Source organism: Schistocerca serialis, chromosome 2 (assembly GCF_023864345.2).
Source record: "Schistocerca serialis cubense isolate TAMUIC-IGC-003099 chromosome 2, iqSchSeri2.2, whole genome shotgun sequence".
NCBI lineage: Eukaryota > Metazoa > Arthropoda > Insecta > Orthoptera > Acrididae > Schistocerca > Schistocerca serialis.
Window position 1 is genome coordinate 722,306,770 of NC_064639.1, and position 23,237 is coordinate 722,330,006.

A 23,237-nucleotide genomic window follows, 5' to 3' on the forward strand; every position below is an offset into this window, starting at 1 on the left:
CAACTTCTGCAATATTACCTGGTTCTTACAGACTCGCTGATTTAAGAGGGGCAGTTATAAAGTTTTAATAATCACCTCCCAAAAAAATCGAGCTCTGACCACAAATTATTGTACATGCCAATTACATATGTTTTTTTGGGGGGGTTTAACATTTTCCTCAGTTTGGGTTTTTTTAAGTCCGGACCGCACGAAAACTTAAAATAGGGGTTTCGCTGTAAGTGGTTAAAGATGTCATAGTGGAGTGGCCTGAAACAGTTGCAACATTTCTGCTGCTGCTGCCACCATTAGGAAGCTTTTTGAATTGGTGTGAACTTCCATTAACTCAACAAAGACTGTTGTAGTGTATTCCCCTTCAAATGTGGAAAATAAGGTACCTTTCAATACTTCACTTTATCAATGGGTTGTGGCTACGCCGACTGAAGACATATCGCTGTCAACAAACAAAAAACTGATTTTGGCAATGATTCTGGCTTGTGTTTTAGACCTTGATCAAACATTACACTTTTGCACAAAATGTATCATGCTATGGCAACACATACAGAGGAACACAAATTGGTGAAGTTCAGCTTATGTCACTATGATAGAGTGCCTCCTTGTGTTCTTTACCTTACCTCATTCACTTACCAAATGTCTGCCTCAACTTTTGAAGGAGTATAAAATAATTCTGCAGTGGCTGTTTCCTGTGCTGCTGTCACAATAACTGGGATCTCAAACGACTAGATGTAGTTCTTCATACCTAACACACATTTTCTCGGTTTTCTTTTATTTTGGTTTTCAAATACATTTTATGGGCAAATAAAAATCATTGCTACATTTTAATGTAGGAACAAATTTATTTTGTGCACAAACTGTTAATGACCTTTCTTTTCCATGAACAAGGCAGTCTAAAACTTGTACAGCAAGAGAATACACATGCAAATATCTTACTGCTTGCATATACTCAAAGGAAATGTGAATATTTTCTGCAGAAGGCTCCTGAATACAGAGAAACCAATAATTAAAATACAAGGCAAAAGTGTATAGTATTCTTGTATTTCAAATCTCTTTCAATAGCTTCACAGAACACTGTATGGAAGAGAAGAAAAGATGGAATGCTTTCCAGTGTTTTCCATTAAATGGAAGATAAAAATCATACCCATCACATTGCAAAATTCTGAGTGTAGTCATATTCAATTGTTGGTATCACAGCCTGGACAAATTTCAGGAATATTATTAAGTACATGTGAACCCCCAACTCGCCACCTCCTTCAGTTACAGTTTGTATTATTTTTTTCATCACTTCTGCATGCCTGTGGAAAAAAAGCAAGATTTTAAAAATAAAGGAAACAATCTCCACACATTGGCTAACAAAATAGCTGCAATTAAGCAACAACACAAGATATGATCAATTCACAATTAAAACAAGTGATCAAGAGCACATAAAGCAGACTGGTTGTAGCTGTTTGTCATTATCCTTAGAAAGAACTATTCAACTTTTAGGGTTCGTGGAAGGCAGGGGAACACCACCAAGGAATTGTCACAACAGCCATTCCATCTCTATTTGCTTCAATTAACACTTGGAGACTCACTGGCTCCTTCCTTCTGATATCATGCCACTTCAAATTTTGACTAACTAGATACATGCTGTGTGGATGAAAATTTTTGTCAATGGCACTATCCTTCTCCTCATTCCTGTAAACATTTCACATGGAGATCAAAAACATCATCCCTATAGCTTTCAATAGACATTACCCTATGTACAGGCACTGTATCTTTGTAACCTCCAAATGAAGGAGAACAGTGAACTGTAAACGTAGAATACCAGCATGTCAATTGGTTCATTTCAATGTTTTAGCTGGATGCTAATATCCTTTTCTCTGTATCAGAAAACCAGCTACCACTGATGGGCTCCAATTCATAAGTGCTCTAGCCAGTTGTGAACACTTCTGTGACATGAACTACAGGGCACAAATACAACTGGCCTTCCGGCACAGAAAATATATTCATGAGTGTGTTTAAAATTTGTACTTGTGGATGTAGGTTAGTTAGCGTAGAGCTCCCTTCTCTATTTTGAGTTCATGGAGCAGTGCCTGTTTACTCCAGCACATGGCACAGAATTGACACATTGTCAATGATGTTGCATGCAATTCATCACTAGAGTAACTTTGTAATACATTCTGCATCTGTTAGTACCACTTTTAATGCCTATAAATCTCAAACATGAGCCATCTTGCACTGTCTACCTGCTTTTGCCCTTATTTCAGTGCCATAGTTATAAAGTGATGTTGGGTGACAAAGTGAGGTGCTTCTTTTAGAAATGGAAAATGTAACAGGTGAATCCGAGTTGAGAGAAGAAGGGAAGCTGCTGTAGTAAGTTACGGAGTTCGTCTTCACTACTGAGTCCAGACCACAAAGATGTCACTGGTAACTCTGTACCAAGCCATGGGACCCAGCCTCTGTGTCTTCACAAATGCCACTTTCATGCAGCCCCTGAAAAGGTTAACACAATAATGGCCCATCTTGGTTCTCATAGCAGTGTCCCCCGCCCCTCCTCCTCCATCTCTCTCTCTGAAGTGAAACATTTATGACTAAGGGTGAAGTTGGCTAGGATGACAATAAAGGAGGTTTTGTGGAGACTTTCAAGTGGCTATTGTGAGATTTATCAGTGTCGCACAAAGAGGCCATGCTTATTTGGGAATATTATGCAGAACAAGGATAGCATTAACAATAATAAGGATTACACCTTGGAACGGGCTGAGAATGGATGAGACATTATAGGGAGTGGTCGGTGTCATATGTAGAATGGGTGGCTCTTTGTAGATGGGTTAGCGATGGCCTACATGATGTATCTGGTGAGGACTTTGAAGTCAGCTACAATGGCATGGGCAATAGATCATTCTATATATCTTGGAAAGTAGATGGAAGAGGAAGGGGAGGGGGGTGTAGTCGGGATGGATAAGGAGTTCTATAGAAGCAGTTAGGGCCTAGGGCTCAGTGTGAACTCATTATTAAGCTTGAGTAAGGCTTGAGATTTTGCTGATATTTTTCAGGAATGACTGGGAGGCAATGCTGGAAGTGAGGAATACATGGAATGTTCCGAGAGGATCGTTTTGGGGAAGAGGAGGAGGATCATTTTGGGATTTGGGTTGGAACTATTCTAGGTAGAGTTCAGTGTTCACTAATTGGTTGTGGGTTGAAAGTGAATAGTGAAGTGGTGTTTACAATGAAGGTTGTAGGTGAATGAGAGAGGATCTTTCACTTGGGCTGTATGATTGAAATTGAGTGTCACACTGAAGGGCTAGGCTTTTGGAAATAATGGACATCTGAGGATCAGAGATGGATTTGACTGAGAGATATAGCACTAAATGGAGGCTAGAACAGTGAAGTGGTGGGGTTTCAATATGGCTGTGGTTGCACTTGGGTGACAGATGTGAGAGAGTACTTTTTTAGATATTTGACCAATACAAGAATAGCATCTTCAGGTGGGTTCAAGAAGAATTACACAATGTGTGCTAACTTATCCAAAGGCTGATGAAAAGTGGAGGATTTTAAAGAGACACATACAAGTATTGACACCCATTATTACCCAGGCCTTGAGTGCCTCAAAACTTACACCACTAAGGCAAGGAACCTTCGATGTCAAACCCTGGAATGAGTTCATCCCTTTCTGATATCCTTCCCACACCACCCACTACAGCTTTCCACCAACTTCCTACTCTCTGCAACAATCTTGCCAAACCTTATGACATTTCTCAACCACTGTCCCCTATCCTAGCAATCATTCCTGTTCTTAAAACTTGCACAATCACCTACCCAATACCTCTTACTCCAGGTCCACCACTGGTAAACCTTAGAACATAAAGGGCATGGAAACATGTGGAACCACAGTACACAGTACCATTACTAATGACCATTACTAATCTAACCGAGTGGATGAAAACTGTCTGCTTTATGGACACCCAGTAGCCAGCTGCTGAACATGCTGTACAGCATGACCTCACTGCCTGATACACTACACAGGCTATTTGGATCCTCCGCTTAATACTAATTTCCCTGAACTTAAAATTTATCCTCATGTTCCCACCACTCTCCAAAGCTTAACTCCTGCTAAAATGCAGCTCCCTTTAGTCGCTCCTCTTTCAACATTGTATTTTTTATTTACTTCTCAATTGTTTTCAGATTCCTTCCTTATCTTTGCATAATACAAGTTTACTTCTCAATAACAAGAAGCAAATATGAAGAATCAATTATATGTATGATCAAATAGAAGAATTATTAGGAATAACAAAGAAAAACAACAATGACATATTAGTGATAAACTTTAATGCCTGTGTCGCAACCACAATTCAAAGTGGGTTGGCATATTTGGACTGGAAAATGTGAATAGTAGAGGCAAATATCTATTACAATTCTGTGAACATTATGAAACGATCCTAACAAACACAAGCCTCAAAGTTATTAATAGAAGGTAGTGTCAGATACCAAACGGAGTCTTCATTGGACTGGAATATAAATAGAAACAAAATAAAACCTAATTATTCATAACCTGGTTTTGACACTGATACTGATCACATGATAGTTATTGCCAAATGTAATATCAGATTTAAAAAGCAAGGAGACAGGTGTCAGTAAAGTATAAGCTGGGAGAAAATAGCAAACAGCACAGAATTTACCAGGGAAGAAGAAGCTGAAGCCAAGAAAACCGTGGATGGCAGAAGAAATACTGAATCTCATAAAAACAGGAAAAGATAGATTGTTACTTACCATAAAGAAGGCACAATAAGTTGTTTCCAGCCACAATCTTCATCAGCAAAATAGAAACGGGAAACATGCAAGTAAGCGCACCTCACGTACACATGGCTGCCAACTCTCGCAGCTCGGGCCAGAATGCAACTATCATGTGGGATGGCAGCAGCACTCTGGAGGGGGCAGGGAAGGGGAAGGAATAATAGTGTACAGAGGAATGCTGGCTGATGGAGTGTGCAGGGGCTAGAATGCCAACTGGTGCAGTGTCAGGAGGGTTGTGGGGAAAATGGGTCCAAAAGGAGAAGGGTAGGGAATCATGGGTGGGTACATTTGCAGAGGGTAGCGAACAAAAGAGGCTGGGAGATGAGAATGGGGAGGAGGCGATAGGACAGATGGAATGGAAATTGTTGAGTGGAGGGTGTGAGGACAGTAATTTACTACAGGTTGAGGCCAGGATAATTACGGGAGCAGAGAAGGTATTGTATGATTGTATGGATAACTACCATCTGCATAGTTCAGAAAAGCTGGTGGCAGAGGGGAGGATCCAGATGGCTTGGGTAGTGAAGCAGCCACTGAAATCCAGAATGTTATGCCACTCGGTGGTCGACTTTGCTCTTAGCCACAGTTTGCCAGTTGCCATTCATCCTGGTGGACAACTGGTTGGTAGTCGTACCAATATAAAAATCCGTGAAATGATTGCAGCAGAACTGGTAAATGACATGGCTGATTTCATAGGTAACTCTGCCACTGATGGGGTAGAATAAACCTGTGACAGGACTGGAATAGGAAGTGCTGGGTGCGTGGATTGGCAGGTCTTGCACCCAGGGTTTCCACAGGGATATGATCTTTGTGGCTAGGGGGCTGGGCTGGGAGTGGCATACAGATGGATTCTGATGATGTGGAGACTGGGTGGGCAATGGAACACCACTTTGGGTGGGGTGGGATGGACTTCGCATAAGATATCCCTCATTTCAGGGCATGATTGTTTTTTGTTTTGTTTTAGGGCACAAAAACAACTAAGGTCTTTTGCAGTCAACAGCCCGCGCATCATTCGCTAAAATGGCTGATAACTTAGATGGCAAAAACAAAAAGAGAACATAAGCAGTAAAAAAAAGGGGGGGTGGTACGAAGACTGCAGCAGCCTTGGCAGCAGCGCCAGCGGCCTCGTTTTCTGTCAGACTGATATGACCAAGAACCCACATTAACGTCACAGTGACTCCAAGATTGAGCAAGTGACAGCTTTCCTAGAACCATTGCACAAAGGGATAGATGGCGTGCAGCACACAGAGGCTTTGAAGGGCACTAAGAGAGTTGGAGCAGATGGCGCAATTGAAAAGCCTGTGTTGCTGGATGTACTGCATGGCCTGACACAGGGTGAAGAGATCTGCTGTAAATATTGAGCAGTGTTCCAGAAGCCAATACCGAAAAATGTCGGTGCCAATGATGAAGGCACACCCGACACCATGGTCAGTCCAAGAGCCATCAGTGTACACGGAGGTACTATTGCGAAGTTCCACGTGAAGGACGTGGAGTAGTGTCCTTAGGAAGTGAATGAAGGCCAAGCTGAATACAGGCCGCTGCACGAACCACACCCACCAGGAAAGTTGCAGGTAACATGAAGTTAAGCTGCCGGAGAAAGAGCTGAAAGCAAATTTCAAGAGGTAGCAGAGAAGAGGAACACGCCCCATACTGGTGATCAAAGCAGGAGGCTGAGGATAAAATCACAGCAGTAGTTCAGCAGCTTCTGCATACAGACTCTCAACCCAGCTTGTGTAAAAGGCGGCAGTGGCCAAACGGAGTGTGTGTGTGTTTGAGATTTACGGGCGCTAAACAGCGGGGTCATCAGCGCCCAAACGCATAAAAACAGGAACACATGCAGTGAAGGGACTAAGACGAACAGCGAACAAGGGGAACAGCTAAAAGACACAGACCTGACGCAGTTCCAAATCCTCACATACAGAGGCAAAACAAGAGGAGAAGGAGTGCACTAAAAAAGGAAAGGAAACACAAGGAAGGGAGGACAGAAACCGAAGGGAAACAAGGAGGTATTCGTGACTGGCGGACCTCTTACCTAAAATCTGGGTGAGCCAGTCATCCAGCAGCACATTAAAACCCTCTCCCTAAAATCCGTGGCAACAAATTGGACAGGACACAAAACCGTAAAACCTTCACCACAGACGATGCGTCGTCTTTCAAAATAGAGGGCAAATCCGGTGGCAAAGAAACCACCGCCCTCTGGTCAGAGAATAAAAGACAGTCAAGCAAAATGTGGCGGACAGTAATCTGGACGCCACAAGCACTGCAGATTGGGGGATCCTCCCGCCGGAGTAAAAAACCATGTGTGAAGGGACTGTGCCCGATGCGGAGGTGAGTGAGGAGAACCTCATCCCGCCTGCATGACTGGTAGGACGTACGCCATGGCCGCGTGGTGGCCTTGACCAGACGCAGCTTATTTTCACCGACTGCCAGCCACTCCTCTTCCCACTGACGCATAACGCGAAAATGCAGGAGGGAGGTAACAGCATGGAGGGGGACGGCACATTCAACAACGTGAGGGAGGGAACATGCATCTTTGGCAGCCACATCCGCCAGCTCGTTTCCCCTAATACCCACATGCCCCTGCACCCAGCAGAAGGAAACCTCCTTCCCCCTGCCGTTGCAGGAGGAGTAGGGCATCATGGATGTTCTGGACGACCGTATCCGCTGGGTACAAGTGTTGCATGGTCTGAAGGGCACTCAGGGAGTCAGAACAGATGAGGAACTTACGACTGGGGACACATCTCATCTGCTCCAATGCCCGCAAGATCGCAAACAATTCGGCATCATAGATGGTAAACGCCGCAGGAAGCCGTAACCTGACGACTCGATCAGGGAAAACAACAGCACAACCAACAGAGTCCCCCTGTTTAGAGCCATCCGTAAATACTGGGACATGGTCGGGATGCTGGTTTAAAATATCGTAAAATAAGGAGGTAAAAACAAACACAGGAGTGCAGCTCCTCCGGTACTCCGACGAGTCTAAAAGGACGCTGGGCCTCTGGAGCAACCAGGGAGGCAGGCGAGGAAAACCTTGTCGTCGGGGGGGCCACACGCTCCACACCAAGGGACTCAAGCAAATGCTTGGCACGAATCCCAAATGGTCTCGTTGCCCTGGGACGACTGGAAAAGAGACGTTCCATAGGCGGTCGGGCAACAGTAGGGTACGCAGGGGAGGTAGTACAGGCAAGGAATTGACACACCCGTCGCACCATGAGGAGTTTCCGCCGGATGGCGAGCGGCGGTTCCCCTGCCTCAGCACACAGGCTGGGGATGGGACTAGTACGGAAGGCACCAGTGGCCAGCCTGATACCCTCATGGTGTACTGCGTCAAGAATCTTCAGATACGAAGGCCTTGCTGACCCATACACGGTGCAACCATAGTCAAGACGCGATCGGACGAAAGCCCTATAAAACTGCAGCAGACGCGCCCGATCTGCTCCCCAGGACCGATGGCTCAGACACTTCAAAATATTCAGTGCCTTCAGGGCCCGCACCTTGAGGTCTTTACAATTCAGGGGAGGTAAAAAGACATCGAGAACGATTAAAATGAACACACACACATTTGTCTGCAGAAAAGGTAAAACCCGTCTTCGCAGTCCATGCCTCTAATCGCTTTATCGTAAGCTGCAACTGCCGACTAGCAGTGACAAGACTGGAGGAAGAACAGAAAACGGCAAAATCGTCCACAAACAAGGAGCATTGGGCAGGACGCAGGATAGTGGACGTGATACTGTTAATGGCGACGGCAAAGAGGGTGACACTTAAAACGCTTCCCTGAGGAACACCATTCTCCTGCACATACAAATCAGATAGCACATTACCAACCCTATAGCGAAAGAGGCGGTGGGAAAGAAAGGACCGAATGAAGATGGGGAGACGGCCACGAAAGCCCCACTCATGGAGTTGATTGAGGATATGGCGGCGCCAAGTAGTGTCATACGCCTTATGAATGTCAAAGAAGACACCTAGACAATGCTGGTTACGCAGGAAGGCCTGCTGGATGGCCGCCTCAAGCAGGGTCAAGTTGTCTATAGTGGAACGACATCTCCGAAAGCCACACTGAGAGGGGCTAAGGAGCTGCCTGGTCTTGAGCAGCCAAACCAGGCGACGATTGACCATGCGTTCCAATGCCTTCCCGACACAGCTCGTCAAGGCGATACTTCGATAACTACTGGGATGCGTTCGGTCCTTCCCTGGTTTGAGGAGGGGTATCAAAATCGCCTCGCTCCACGAGTCAGGGTACGTGCCTGATAACCATATCATATTAAAACAATTCAGGAGAACTTCCTTGGAAGGCAGTAACAAGTGCTGCAGCATGCTATACCGGATTTGATCATGACCAGGCGCAGTATCATGAGCCACAGACAGCGCCAAATCCAGTTCCCACATTATGAAGGGGCAGTTGTAGGGTTCAGAATTAGGAGACCGGAAGTCCAAGTGACCCCTCTCGATGGCAGTGCGGTAGGGGCAGAAATCTGGATCACAGTTAATAGTGGCGGTAGATTCCACAAAATGCATGGCCAGTGTCTGGGCAATGTCTCTCGGCGCCGTGAGGAGACTTCCCTGATGCAGCAATGCCGTGACAGATAGCTGGCCGAGTTTCCCGGAAATCCTCCTGATGGCTTCCCATACTTTCGTAGAACTAGTGGAGCGCGAGATGGAGTTCAAGAACGAGTGCCATGACCGTCATTTGCTCTCTTTAATCACTCGCCGCGCCTTGGCCCTTGCCACCCGAAAGGCCGCCAGATTGTCAGCTGAGGGACGGCACTTGAAGCGGCGCAGAGCTGCACGGCAGGCTCGGATAGCTGAGTGGCACTCAGTGGTCCACCAAGGGACAGGACGCCTCTTGGGATGACCGGATAACCGTGGGATTGACAATTCAGCAGCATGGGAGATCACGGCTGTAACATGGTCTACCCATTCGTGGACGCTGGCACAGTGTTCCAAAACAGCCAGTTGGCTGAAAAGTGTCCAGTCAGCCCTGCAGAGGTGCCACCGGGGCGGTACCGGAAATGCCATAGCCTCATCCAGGAGGCGAATCCAAAGGGGGAAGTGGTCACTAGAATGGAGGCCAGCAGCAACGTCCCACAGAGCAGAATCCGCGAGTGCTGGAGAGCAAAAGGAAAGGTCAATAGCTGATGACGACCCAGAAGCAGTACAGAAATGAGTGGGAGCACCAGAGTTGAGGATGCACAGTTCTTCAGACATCATGAGGCTTTCCAGAATGCGACCCCTGGGGCAAGTAGTCAAAGAGCCCCATAAGACATTATGAGCATTGAAGTCCCCCAGAAGAAGAAATGGGCGGGGAAGTTGGCTAATAAGGTCTGTGAGAGCCTCAGAGTCTATCGCATCCTGAGGGGGTAAGTAAAGTGAACAGACTGTGAGCCTCCGACCCACAAGAAGGTCAACTGCAACTGCTTGCAAGTCTGTAATGAGAGGGAGCTCAGATGAGGGGTGCATGTCACGGACAAAAACCGCAACACCACCCTTTGCCCTTTCCCCCATCAGATCATCTTTCCGATAGACGGTATAGCCCCGTAAAGAAGGAGCATCAGTGACCCGAAAATGTGTCTCTTGGAGACACAAGCACAAAGGGAACGCACGTACAAGGAGTTGTAATTCGGCCACATGCTTCCTGAACCCATTCAGGTTCCACTGTAATATGGGAGCCAGTGATCAGGGTGGCTGAACTTTCACCCCGCCTCTGTGTTTTGGAGGAGAGCCCGTACTGGCCGGAGATTTATTCCTGGGGCGAGAAGATCGCCCCCCGGTCGACATCATCAATGTCCATCAGCGCCGATGACGACCCACGGGAGATGTCATACAGTACGATGGCCTCGTCATCGGGCCAACCCTGACCAGTCTCCTCAGGTGGCAAAATCTTCACCTTCGGCGTCTTTGTCTTAGGGGGCTTAGAATGCAGAGCCTTGTCAGCAGTTGGAGCTTTACGCGCCTGGGCAGAAGGCGCCATAGGGGAAGAGGCAGGAAGTACCCCAATGTCAGCAACCACGGCCTTGTCCGACGTTGCGGGGAGAGCCGCAGGTTGCAAAACAACCGCAGCAGCACAAGTGCACTGGCAAACGCAGGTATTAGTGCTAACACTAGCAACCTCCGATTGCGTAGCAACAGTGGCCATTTGTACTGGTTTTTTCAGGGCGGAAGCGAAAGATGTAGTAAACACAGGAGGTTGCATGGCCTTAAAGAGCTTCTTGGCCTCACCATAGGGGGTGCGCTTAGATGTTTTGATCTCCTGTATCTTCCGTTCCTCAAGATAGATGGGGCAGACCCGGCTCCAGACAGGGTGACTCCCTAAGCAATTCACGCACTTCACAGGCGATGTACAATCGGCTCCTTCATGGGCAGGCTGACCACATTTACCACAACTGGCTATCCCATTGCACCCCAATGTAGTATGCCCAAAGCGCTGACATTTAAAGCAGCGCATTGGGTTGGGGAAATATGGCCGTACTGGCAAACGTAAGAACCCCGCTTTAACATGCTCTGGAAGTCTCGGGCAACTGAACGTGAGAATAAACGAGTCGGATTTTAGTAGGTCCCCATCGACTCGCTTCATAATATTCTGCACGTCAACAATACCTTCGTCAGCCCACTCAGATTTCAACTCGTCTGTGGAGATACCCACCAAGTCCCTACATGTCACAACACTCTTACTATAGTTGAGTGTGGAGTGGAGCTCGGTCTCGATAGCGTACTCTCCGAGACTGGGTGCTTTCCGAAGAGAAGCGACTTGGCGGGAACTAGAAGTCTCAACTAAGAGAGTACCATTGCGCAGTCGCTTAACAGATTTCAGTGTACCTGCAATTCCCTCAAGACCATTGTGGATGTAAAAGGGAGAAACCCTCTCAAAGCTACCCTCCTTCCGTTTAATAACCAAAAACACATTCTGATTTTCAGCATGTGCTCTGTTACGACAGTCTGATAAATCTCTAGCAACACCAGGAGCTGGAGGACTCGCAGCACGAAGTCGCTTTTTCGATGGGGTGTGCTTTCCTACCAGTGGCCCACCCAATCCACTGGTAGGGGGAAATGTAGAGGTCGAAGGGTCCATTGCGGTCCCACGAGCAGCTAGGGAACTAAAGGTCCGCTCAGACAGAGCCCCGCGTGCCTGAGTAAGCCGTATACAACTGGGGTGCGGCAGGTGCCCCAGAGGTTGCCCGCTTGCGACTGTTCCACCCCAACAGCCATGCATCTTATAGGCGCGCAGCACACCGTAAGACTGAGGGGTTTTTATAGAGGTTTACCTTCCTCGCAATCCAGGCGGTCAAGCCAAGATTACCATTCCCCGCAGCACACAACATTCCACCGCCGCACCATACAGTGGTCGCTGAAGCATGTCCGGGGGTTACGGTGACAGGAGACTGGCGGCGCTGACCAGTCCCCAGCTCAGGACCCCGGGGTCGCCAAGCCCGTACCCAGCAAATGAACGTCGAGCCTCTGGGGGCGTGGCCAAACGGATGCCACGAAGAAGGATAGTACTGAGACAGCATAAAAGGGACGGGCATGCAGATGCATTAACAAAGCATGCATAGCCTAGTTTCGAACAGACAAGGGACCGGTACAAACGGAGGAGTGTGCTTCGCTCTGCTCCCCAAGAAGCATCACTCAAGAATCGTACGACACTGAGCGACCACATACAGCAGGCTGCCAGGTAAGACATGTGGGAGGACCAAGAAAGTTTCCTATTGAGCAGGAATCCCAGAAATTTCGAAGTTTCAATGAATGAAAGAGCAACAGGCCCAATGTGTAAAGACAGTGGAAAAGCGAAAGCCACTGTCGATGCTCCATGAGTAAAGGTGCTGAAGACACGAGACAAGTCCATGGAGAACTGCAAAATCGTCAAGAAAAAGGGAGCCGGAGATGCCTGGCGGGAGACAGGTGATTATAGGGTTAATGACAATAGCAAAGAGGACGACACTCAGCATGGAACCCTGAGGCACACTGGTTCCCTGGAAAAAGGTGTCCAACGAGGCAGATCCCACACATACCTTGAAAACTCATTTTTTTTAACTGCTGAAGGAAATGAGATGTGGCCTCGGCAGCCCCACATGTAGAGAGTACAGATGATACAATTCCTCCAGCAGGTGTCGTAGGCCTTCTCCAAATCAAAAAACACTGCCACAGTCTGGAATTTCCGTAGAGAACTATTCATGACATTGGTGGACAAAGTGAAGAGATCGTCAACTGCAGAATGGAGCACTCAAAATCCACACTGTGCAGTGGTTAGTAAATTGCGAGACTTGAGCCACCATACCAGGCAGGCACAAATTATACGTTCCACCACCTTGCAAAGACAGCTGGTGAGAGAAAGGGGTGGGAGCTGGAAAGAATGTTTTTGTACCTACCAGGTTTAGGTATGGATGTGACAGTGGCTTCTCGGCAGCATCTGAGAAACATGCCTTCTGCCCAAATGCAGTTGTACATATGAAGCAGGACATGCTTGCCCGCAACAGAAAGGTGCTGCAACACTCATTTCCAATGTAGGAAGATAGGGTGATAGAGGGGGAGCTCGAAATCTCTGCAAAATCGTGCCCAAGGTGTTGCAGGTAGCAATAAGGTCCACAGTGACATTGTCTGCAACTGTCAGGTCGAAAATTGGGGAATGGATCTTGGTACCAGAGAGCCGTCGGAAGAGGGAGTGGAACTGTTAAAGGAACTAGTGAATGAAATCCAGCAAGCTCTTTTGCTATTCTGAAGAAAGCAATGACACTGTGCACAAAACTGTTTACAATGAATGCAGTCCACCAAGGGACTGAGACACCTCATGGTAAAGAGGAGTGCGAGGAATGGAACGTTCTTCAGTGGTAAAGATAACATTTCTTGGATATTCTACCTGGTCATCATAACTGGGGAAATGTTCATCGAAGGTCACCAGGTAGAAGTAAAGCCTCCAGTCGGCCTTAGTAAGCTGCCATTTGGATGTGCACGTAGGTGGGGTAGGTGTCAGCAAACTGATAGTACACGGGAAATGGTCGCTCCAGTATGTTTCAGAGAGAACAGACCACTCGTGACAATTGGCAAACTGGGCAGTGCAGAAGGTTAGGTCCAAATGGAAATATGTGTGTGTGGAGTCTGAAAGTAATGTGGGTGCTCCTGGGCTGAGGCAGAAGAGGTTAAGTTGATTGAGGTGAGCCAAGAGGGCATGTCTCTGATAGGTCATGGAAAAATAACCCAAAGGGGATGGTGTGCATTAAAGTCACCGAGCAGCAGAAAGCGGTGAGGTAGCTGCCCAACAAGATGGAGGAAGTCTGCCCTGCTGACATCGAATGACAGAGAGATGTACACAGTACAAAGGGAAAAGGCGAACTGCAACAGCTTGAAGGTGGATAATCAGGGAGATGGGTTCACTATGAAAGTAACCCCGTGTGAGTAGCAGGATTTCCCCATGAGATGGAATGCCGTCCTCGGTGGGGCGAGGGGGGAAGGTCAAATGAACCGGGAAGAAATGCGAGAGCTCAAAGCAATTGTGAGGCTGCAGTTTTGTTTCCTGAAGGCAGAGAAAACGGGGATACTGCAATTCTAAGAGCAGCCATAAATCCTCTTTGTTGGATCTAAGATGTGAACGTTCCATTGGAGGAAAGTCATGAAGGGGTGTCCAACTCAGTGGCTGCCGAGTGCCAGCCATCGAACACTTACTGCCACAAGGCACAGAGGCAGGAGGCTCCTACTCCGTGAGGTCTACAGAAGCATTGGCATTCTTCTGTTGGCTTGCAGAAAAAAAAAAAAAAAAAACCACAGGCAAGATGTACCAAAAAATCAGATAACCACAGTTTGTATGTAGAACTTGTAGCAACATAATTAAGGATAAAAACAGTAACGTTTTATCTGAACATGAAAAAATAGCTAATAGATGGAAGGAATACATTGAAGAATTACATGATGGGGAAGATGTCACAAAGAATGAAGTGGAAACATGAATTCACAGTACCATCATTTATCAGGTCAGTATTCAACGTGCCTTACACAACAAAAAGTGACTGGAACAGGTAACATCCCTGCTAAGTTATTACAGAATGATAGAAATAAGGTGAAAGTTGTGTCTGCTCTGACAATGGCACACTACCAATGGAATTTTTTAATTACACAACTTGTACATGCAAATGCCAATGCCAATGCCAGTGCCTATTGGACAGAACACTGGCATTACTAAGCCAATGCTTCAAAAGTTCTATTCACCATCACTAAGGACAGACAAAAAACTAAGACTGACTAACATTTAGGCAAAAATCAATTTCGATTTAGGAAATGGAAAGAACAATGGAAGCTATAATGGCACTGCGAATGATCTTAGAAAGATGAAGTGATATGGACAGGAAAATATACATCACATACATTGATCTAGAGAAGGCTTTTTATAGAGTGGACTAGAAGATACTGTCTGGGAAACTGAATAAAACTGTTATAGACTGGAGAGAGAACTAATTCTCGAATGATACAAAACCCAGAGAACCGAAATGGATATCAATGACACTAAAAAAGAGGCTAGAATAAAAAGAGCTCTTCCACAAGATTGTTCTATCTCACCAAATTTATTTATAGAAAGTGCAATAAAAACAATGAAAAGTAGCATCAAAAGGATAAAAATTAGTAGTAAACAAATACACTGTATTTGATATGATGATGATATAGTAGTGTTACCAGATTCTGGAAAGGAAATTAACTATATATGAAAAATTTTGTCTAAATAATTGGATAGATAAAAAATCTACTCACCAACCAGCAGAGGTAGATTACACATATACAGGTATTAAAGTTTGCAAGCATTTGGAGCCTGTGGCTCCTTCTTCTGGCAGAAGAACTGAAGAGGTAGGAAGAGGGTTGAAGGAAAGGGACTGGTGAGGTTTAGGAAGAGGGGTAGAGCTCGGAAAAGTTGCCCAAACCACTTACAGTAAGTCTCCCTGGACCTGGGGTTCTGGGAGACTTTTCCAAACTTTCCACATTTCCTAAACCTCACCCATAGCTACCAACTATTACAGATTGTCTGTAACTATTATGGATGTATCACCTTCATTAGGGAACATGGAGAGGTACTAGAAAATTAGCGAAATGGACATTATCAATTTCTTGTTTCAAAAATTCAGAAAATATACTGTCTGCTTTTTGCCAGTCATATGTTACTAAAATGTTTTATAGTTTTTTTTTCAGATTATGTAGTAAACCTGTCTAGGAATGATTTCGACATACAAGTCCAGCGCAACAGCCATTTAGCAGTGGAAGTAAGAAAATTGGTAGACACGTCATCCTCGCATGGAAGTTGGAACCACCTGTGAATGTCGGCATGCATACTAGGTGGCAATAATGTGCACATGCATACAGAACATAGTTCTGTGATATTTACATAAGAGAACAAAAATTACATAGTAAATAATCACAAAAAAAAATTACTTAATTAAGAGGAACCCTGAGCTCCCTGAAATTTTTATTCAAATGAGTGACATAAAAGAACTATACAGTGCCCTTTGAGTTTCATGCAGTATTTTGAGTGATTGGGGTATTTCCATCTAGTGCACATGCCAGGACTATTACTGCCTGCATTGTGTACAGACCGCTGATATTTTCAGTAATCATTACATTGTGTTCAGTGGTAATATTCATCCACTTAGAATTCGATAACAGTGCGTTGACTGTCAAGGAAAGTTTTAGTAGTCTGGTTTTTTATTTTTTATTTTTATTGGTCCTGTTGTCTACATAGCAGCTTATGCATAAGACATTGGACAAGTCAAGTTATAAATATACAGGCTGAAAGTCATTTCAAGGCATACATATTTAATGTTACAATAATACACTTTACACGTAAGTATTTATATAACACATTTTATAAATTTAAGTATTCTTCAATGGAGTAAAAGCAGTGATGCTGTAAATATGACTTTAGAGATTTTCCAAATGTATTGACCTCAGTGATAGCTTTCATGTTTTCAGGGCGTTTGTTATAAAGCTTAACTCCCATGTGAAAAGTACCTTTTGGCACAGTGCTGTGATGATTTGAGTCACATGTAAGTTTCTGTTTTGTCTGGTAAAGTGCTCATATATATCAAAGTTTTTTTGCAGTCTCCGGTCCTTGCCTATTACATTTAATTTAAAGAACAATAGGGTTTCCATAATGTATACACATGGTAATGGAGGAATAGCAGATTTCTTAAACAGGGGTTTACAAGAGTCTCTAGGCTTGCACCCAAACAAGATTCTAATGGCCCTTTTTTGTAGTTTAAAAGTGCTATTAGCTGTTTTAGAGTTTCCCCAGAAGGTGACCCCATATCTAAGACGAGAATGAAAGTACGCATGATATGCATTCAATACTGTTTTCTCACTACAGCGTGATTTTAATGAACAAAGAAGGTAACATGTTTTGCTCAGTTCTGCATTGAGATATTCAATATGCTTATTCCATCTGATGTTACTCTGCAGCCAAAGCCCTAAGAATTTGGTTTCAGTATTGTTACCAACTGGTTCGTCATTGATAGAGACTGATGGGATAAACATGTCCTTGTTAGGAACATTGTGGAATTTTAGAGCAATGGTTTTCTTACTGTTTATTACAAGCTGATTACTCTGTGCCCAGCTGCTAAGTTGTTTCGTGACCGTGTTTACTATCTGCTGTAACTGTTTATCGTCGTCTCCTTTTAGTAGAATCGTGCTGTCATCTGCAAATATGATTGTTTTGTGTGCATCAACATTTAAGCTTAGATCATTTATGTACAGAAGAAACAGAAGAGGTCATATTACTGATCCTTGGGGTACACCACATTTAATTTGTTTATATTCAGATAAGAGATTAGATACAGTTTTTAGTTCAATATGTGTGTGCTTGATGCACACTGCCTGCTTACGATTAGTCAGGAAGGAACTGATCCACTTGTTGGACAGACCTCTAATACCATATCTTTCAAGCTTTGATAGCAGAATTTTATGGTCCACCATGTCAAAAGCTTTTGACAAGTCAATAAATACTCCTATTGTTTCCTGTTTTTTGTCCATCAGGTTTAGGATGGAACTGATGCACTCATAGACAGCAGTTGTCATTGACCTCTTATTTCTGAATCCATTTTGTTCATTACATAGGATGCTGTTTTTATTTATAAATTTCATAAGTTTCTCATACATAACTTTTTCCAGTACTTTAGAGATGCAAGAGGAAATTGTGATGGGTCTATAGTTATTTACATTGTCTTTATCCCCTTTTTTATACACAGGAATAACTTTTGATGTTTTCAACACATCGGGGAAAGTGCCTGCCTGAAGTGAGCAGTCGCATAAGTGTGTGAGTACTTCAATTATGTTTGATGCGCTCTTCTTTAACATTGTTGCAGGTATACCATCACTACCTGCCAATTTGGAATTTTGTAGTCCTTTTATTGCTTTAGCTACTTCATCTTGTGAAACAGAACTGATGTACATTGATCCTCTACATGCACTATTCATTTGCCTGGGTGCTCTTAAAGTTTGATTTAACATATTATCAGCAACACATGTGAAAAAGTTGTTAAATGTGTTGGCTACTTCTAGGGGGTTTGTTACTTTTTTATTTTTATGTGGCAGTGTTATATTTTTTTGCAAGATTGCCTGTATTCTCCACATTCTTTTTTTATAACACTCCGCACAGCCTTTGATTTATTAGCTGAATTATAAATGATTTCATCATTATGCATCATTTTTGCTGCTTTTATTACTTTTCTTAATATTTTGGAGTATTTTTTATATGCGCGTACTACATGTGAGGAATTTTTTGAGTTACATATTTCATTTAGTAGCCTTTTCTTCTGGCATGAAACCCTTATTCCCTTTGTGATCCAGCTGTTTGTTCTGAGTTCCCCCGTATGGTTAATGTTTTTAGTGTGAATGCAAGTTCAAAGAAATGGGTTAATGTATCAATGAAAGTGTTGAATTTTTCATTTATATCATTCATTTTGTACACTCCTGGCCATTTTTCTTTCTGTAATAAGTTGTTGAAGTAGTTTACATTATGCTGATTATAACTTCGATATGCTGTTCTGAAAGACATGTTCTTAATAATACTGCCTTGTCCTTTTATGCTTAATATTTGAGCAAGATGGTCACTAAAACCTGCATTGAAAATTTTTAGTGAGGTGTTGTGTAAACTCTTCTTGACTAGAAACTGATCAAGAGCTGTTTGGCAAGTTTCTGATACTCAGGTAGCTGTTTTTACTTCAGCCTTTAAATTGTAGGACGTTGCAAGGTTCAAAATGGTCTCCCTATTTCCATTATTCATGAGGAAATCAATATTGAAGTCACCACAGATTATCAATTCACAATCCATTTTATTTACTTTATTTAGCAATGACTCCATTTTGTTTAAGAAAAGTTCAAAATTCCCGGATGGTGATAGGTAAACTGTAGCAATAACCAGGTTGAACTGAGTAATTTTTATAGCTGCAGCTTCATAATCCTTTTCGACATTTGCCCTAGTTAAGTTGGGTAGTGTAATAAAATCTACGTTATCCTTTGTGTAAATTGCTCTTCAGCGACTGTTAATAGTGTCCATAACGAAAAGCTTGACAAAATTGATAATGCAAAATTAAACAGTGCGAAAGATACCCCGAGTGAAGGTGAGAAAAAAAAAAAAAAAAACTGTACCAAATTCAGATATTAATATTTTGGAACACCGAAGTGTTAGTACAATGGATGGCAGTTTAACTATAAAACGTAAAACTGGACAGAAATTTGGAAACAGTATAGTAAAAGAATGGCCGTATTTGGTAAAGTCAAATAAATCAGACCAACATGTGTTTTGTACAGTGTGTTCGCAAGAGATTTCTATAGAGCTTACTGGATGTGGTGATTGCCATCATCATGTCCTGTATAAAGTACATGTAGACCTAACAAACCTTCAATCTTCTAATGCACCATTGTCATCATTTGGAATAAAACCTGCCGAGGAAGACTCTGTCACCAATGCTGAAATGCTTTTATTTCATTTATTGTTGAACACAGTCTGCCAATATTTTTGTGCAGATCATATTTCACAGCTGTTCAAAAAATATTTCCTGGGTTCTCAGATTGCTAAAAAATACAGCTGTGGAAGAACTAAAGGAACTGCAGCTATAAATCCTTTGCCACCTGGAACACAGAATGATGTAGTAGAATACTTAAAAGGAAACTCCTTTCCTCTTGCAACTGATGGTAGCACAGACATTGCAGATATGAATCTACATCTACTTGACATTATTTACTTTAATATTCAACAGGGAAATATGTGCACGACAATATTGTCAATTGCATGACAACTGCTGGAATACAATTGTAGGACATACAAGACAAGTTGCTGCTATTTTGAAGAACAATTTTGTTCCTGCCACCTTCTTTATTTAGCTGCACAAAATGGTGTGAAAAGCCTACAATATTTTGATGCTCAAGAATTTGTAATGGACAGTTTCTACTTTCTCCAAAGGAGTTCAAAAACACAGTCTACTTTCAAACTTTATCAAATATGTATGGCAGTAAGCCCCCTAAAATACTGAAGTATGTTTGTACAAGATGGTTCTCTCTGCTCCAATCAATAGAAAGAATAATTGAACAGTTGGAACCTCTTGTAAAATTTTTCAACAAGGAAGCTTCAAAAATGTAAACAACTCTCACTTATCTCGAATGTGCTCTATCCTAAATCATCCAGTGACTAAGTTATGTCTTCTTTTCTTGTGTAATAGCCTTTCGTTATTTACGAAAGCAAATGTATTCCTTCAGAAAGAAAAGCCAGTAATTCACAGTTTACATATTTGATTGTGAGATTTACTAATCGTTCTGCAGTACCTACTTCTGGTAGTCTGCTGGGATTGAAATTAAAAAACAAACAGCGCAAAGGGGATGAAGATATTGTTGTTGATGTAGACACTAGAAGCTACATTCATCATACCAAGCTTGAAAAATCTGTAGTTGCAAAATTTTATGAGGATTTCTGAAGATTTTTCATCAACTCATGTAGTTAAGCAAAGAAAAATTTCCACTACATGATGACTTTTTAAAAACTGGTAAGTTATGGATATTGGATCAAGGAAAAGAAAATCATTATTGTCAGTTGTAAAGATGAATAAGCTATTTCCTGATGATCCGAGGGATTATGAAAAAAAAGTTAGACTTTTTAAGATACCAGTTTGATGACTTTGGAATGGTGGAAGATGAGAGCTGATACTGCTTGGTACAAAATATCTGCTATGTGTGATGCATCAGGCATTAAAAAGTATCCATCACTGAGCACGCTTATGCTTGCATTACTGTTTATTCCTCATAGTAATGCTGCCGGTGAGAGAGTTTTCATTATTGTTAGGAAAACAGTACTGAATTTCAGTCTAGTGTGAACACAGGAACCTTAAAGTGCTTTGATCATCAGTAAAATGAACTGTTTATCTTCAGGAAGAGGATGTTACCAACTAATTTTTCAAAGGATCAGATTCAGGCTGTAAAGAGTGTAACAAAATTATCACTCAAGAGAATCTTATCATCAGCCACCAGTGAAAATCATATATTGTACAAGTAGAGGCAATGGATGAGAAAGACTTATAAACATTTTTGCATAAAACACTGAAGACAGGCCTCATTTCATGATGTAGGTGGATTTTGTTTACATGTTTTACCTTCCTTTTAATTAATGATTTTAAAGATATACGTGTATCAATTTTGCAGTATTTGTAATTCACAGAAATGTTTCTAGAGCACCTTTATGTTTACTAAACGTTTTTCACTTAACCTGATTTTTTTATTTACATTTGTTTTAATTTCTGGAAAATAATCTTTATTTAGAGCCAGAAAGTGTCTGAAATACAGTTTTAAAAGTCCTAAAAGACAATTCTAATTTTTAAAATTTTCCAACTAAATCGCTTCAGGCAAATGCTGGTATTGTTCTTTTTAAAGGACACGGCCAATTTCCTTCTCCATCCTTGACACAATCTGAGATTCAGCTCTGTCTCTAAATGACCCTGAGGTCGATGGGACATTAAACCATAACCCCCCCCCACACACACACATACACACAATTTCTGAAGGAGAGGCTGTGAACAAGATTCTATATTTGTCTTGTGGTTACTGAGGGCTACTTCTCAAGGTTGATAGCAGTGCTAATCAATTATTTTCCTTCACCAATCATCCTTCACTTTCAACCCTACTGCCAAAAGGAGGCCCCACTGGCTCCGAAAGCTTGCGAACTTTAATAGCTTTATATTTGTGTTCCCCTGCTGCTACTTTGTAATAAGGTTTTTTTATATATCCAATCACATTATATTTTCAAAAGTTGGTCATTTTCATTTAAAAAATTGTGTGATGCTTTAGACAACCACAAACTGAAAAGAAACACAAAGAAGCATAAAATAATGGTGATAGATAAATCAACAGATAAGTAAGGGCAAACACTAAGATATGAAATAATATAATATGCAAGTAAATGAATTTTACTGTTTGGTAAATAACAGATGATAACAAAAGTATAACTGAAGTTAAAAGAAGAACTGCAATGATTAAAGAAGCAGTCAGAAATAAGGAATTAACAAATTACCTCCTTAATGTAGAAACAAGGAAAAAATGCAACAAGCCATTTGTTTTGAATATGAAGATAGTAACTGTTCCATCAGAACAGATACCAATGATGACCATGCAGCTTCGCTAGAAAGAAATGACAATTAATCGAAACCCTCAGCTGCCAACAGATGTCGTTGATATACCTCAATGGGGACAGCTGAAAATGTGTGCCCCAACCTGGACTCGAACTGGGGATCTCCTGCTTACATGGCAGACGCTCTATCAATCTGAGCCACCGAGGGCACAGAGGATAATGCGAACGCAGGGACTTATCTCTTGCACGTTTCCCGTGAGACCCACATTACGAACTGTCCACAACGTACATTTGTAATGTTCCTAAAGGATATTTGACCATTAACTCATTACTCACAAGCTGAGGGTTTCGATTAATTATCATTTCTTTTTAGAGAATCTGCGCATGGTCATCATTGGTATCTGTTCTTATGTAACAGTTACTATCTTCATATAGTTAAAGGCTACCCAGCCATTGACCTCCTCCTGTGTGAATGCACACACCTTGCCCGAATAGTCACCTTAGTTGGCGCGAGTAATGAGTGAATGGGCAAATATCCTTTAGGAACATTAAGAATGTAGGTTGTGGACAGTTGGGAATATGGATCTCACGGGAAACATGCAAGAGGTAAGTCCCTGCAGTTGCACTATCCTCTGTGCCCTCGGCGGCTCAGATGGATAGAGCGTCTGCCATGTAAGCAGCAGATCCCGGGTTCGAGTCCCGGTCGGGACACAGATTTTCAGCTGTCCCCATTGAGTTATATCAACAACACCTGTTGGCAGCTGAGGGTTTCGATTAATGATCATTTGTTTTGATTATTTTAAACTATGGTTGTGAAGGGGTAGATACACAAGAAATAAAAAAATTAAAAGACAACAAAGATGTGGATAACGAGAAGAGTAAAAACTGACAGAAA

General features: G+C 42.8%; 1 protein-coding gene across 3 annotated transcripts in view; it reads right to left on the minus strand.

Moving 5' to 3' along the window:
* Positions 1 to 809: 809 nt before the first annotated feature.
* Positions 810 to 23,237, minus strand: part of LOC126457916 (ubiquitin-like-conjugating enzyme ATG3) — an 85,190-nt gene continuing 62,762 nt past the window's right edge. For all 3 annotated transcript variants that reach the window (XM_050094605.1, XM_050094604.1, XM_050094606.1), the window contains exon 7: positions 810 to 1,289. In XM_050094605.1, the coding sequence (XP_049950562.1) occupies positions 1,139 to 1,289 (151 nt within the window). In that variant the 3' untranslated portion in view covers positions 810 to 1,138. The remainder of the gene's footprint in view (positions 1,290 to 23,237) is intronic.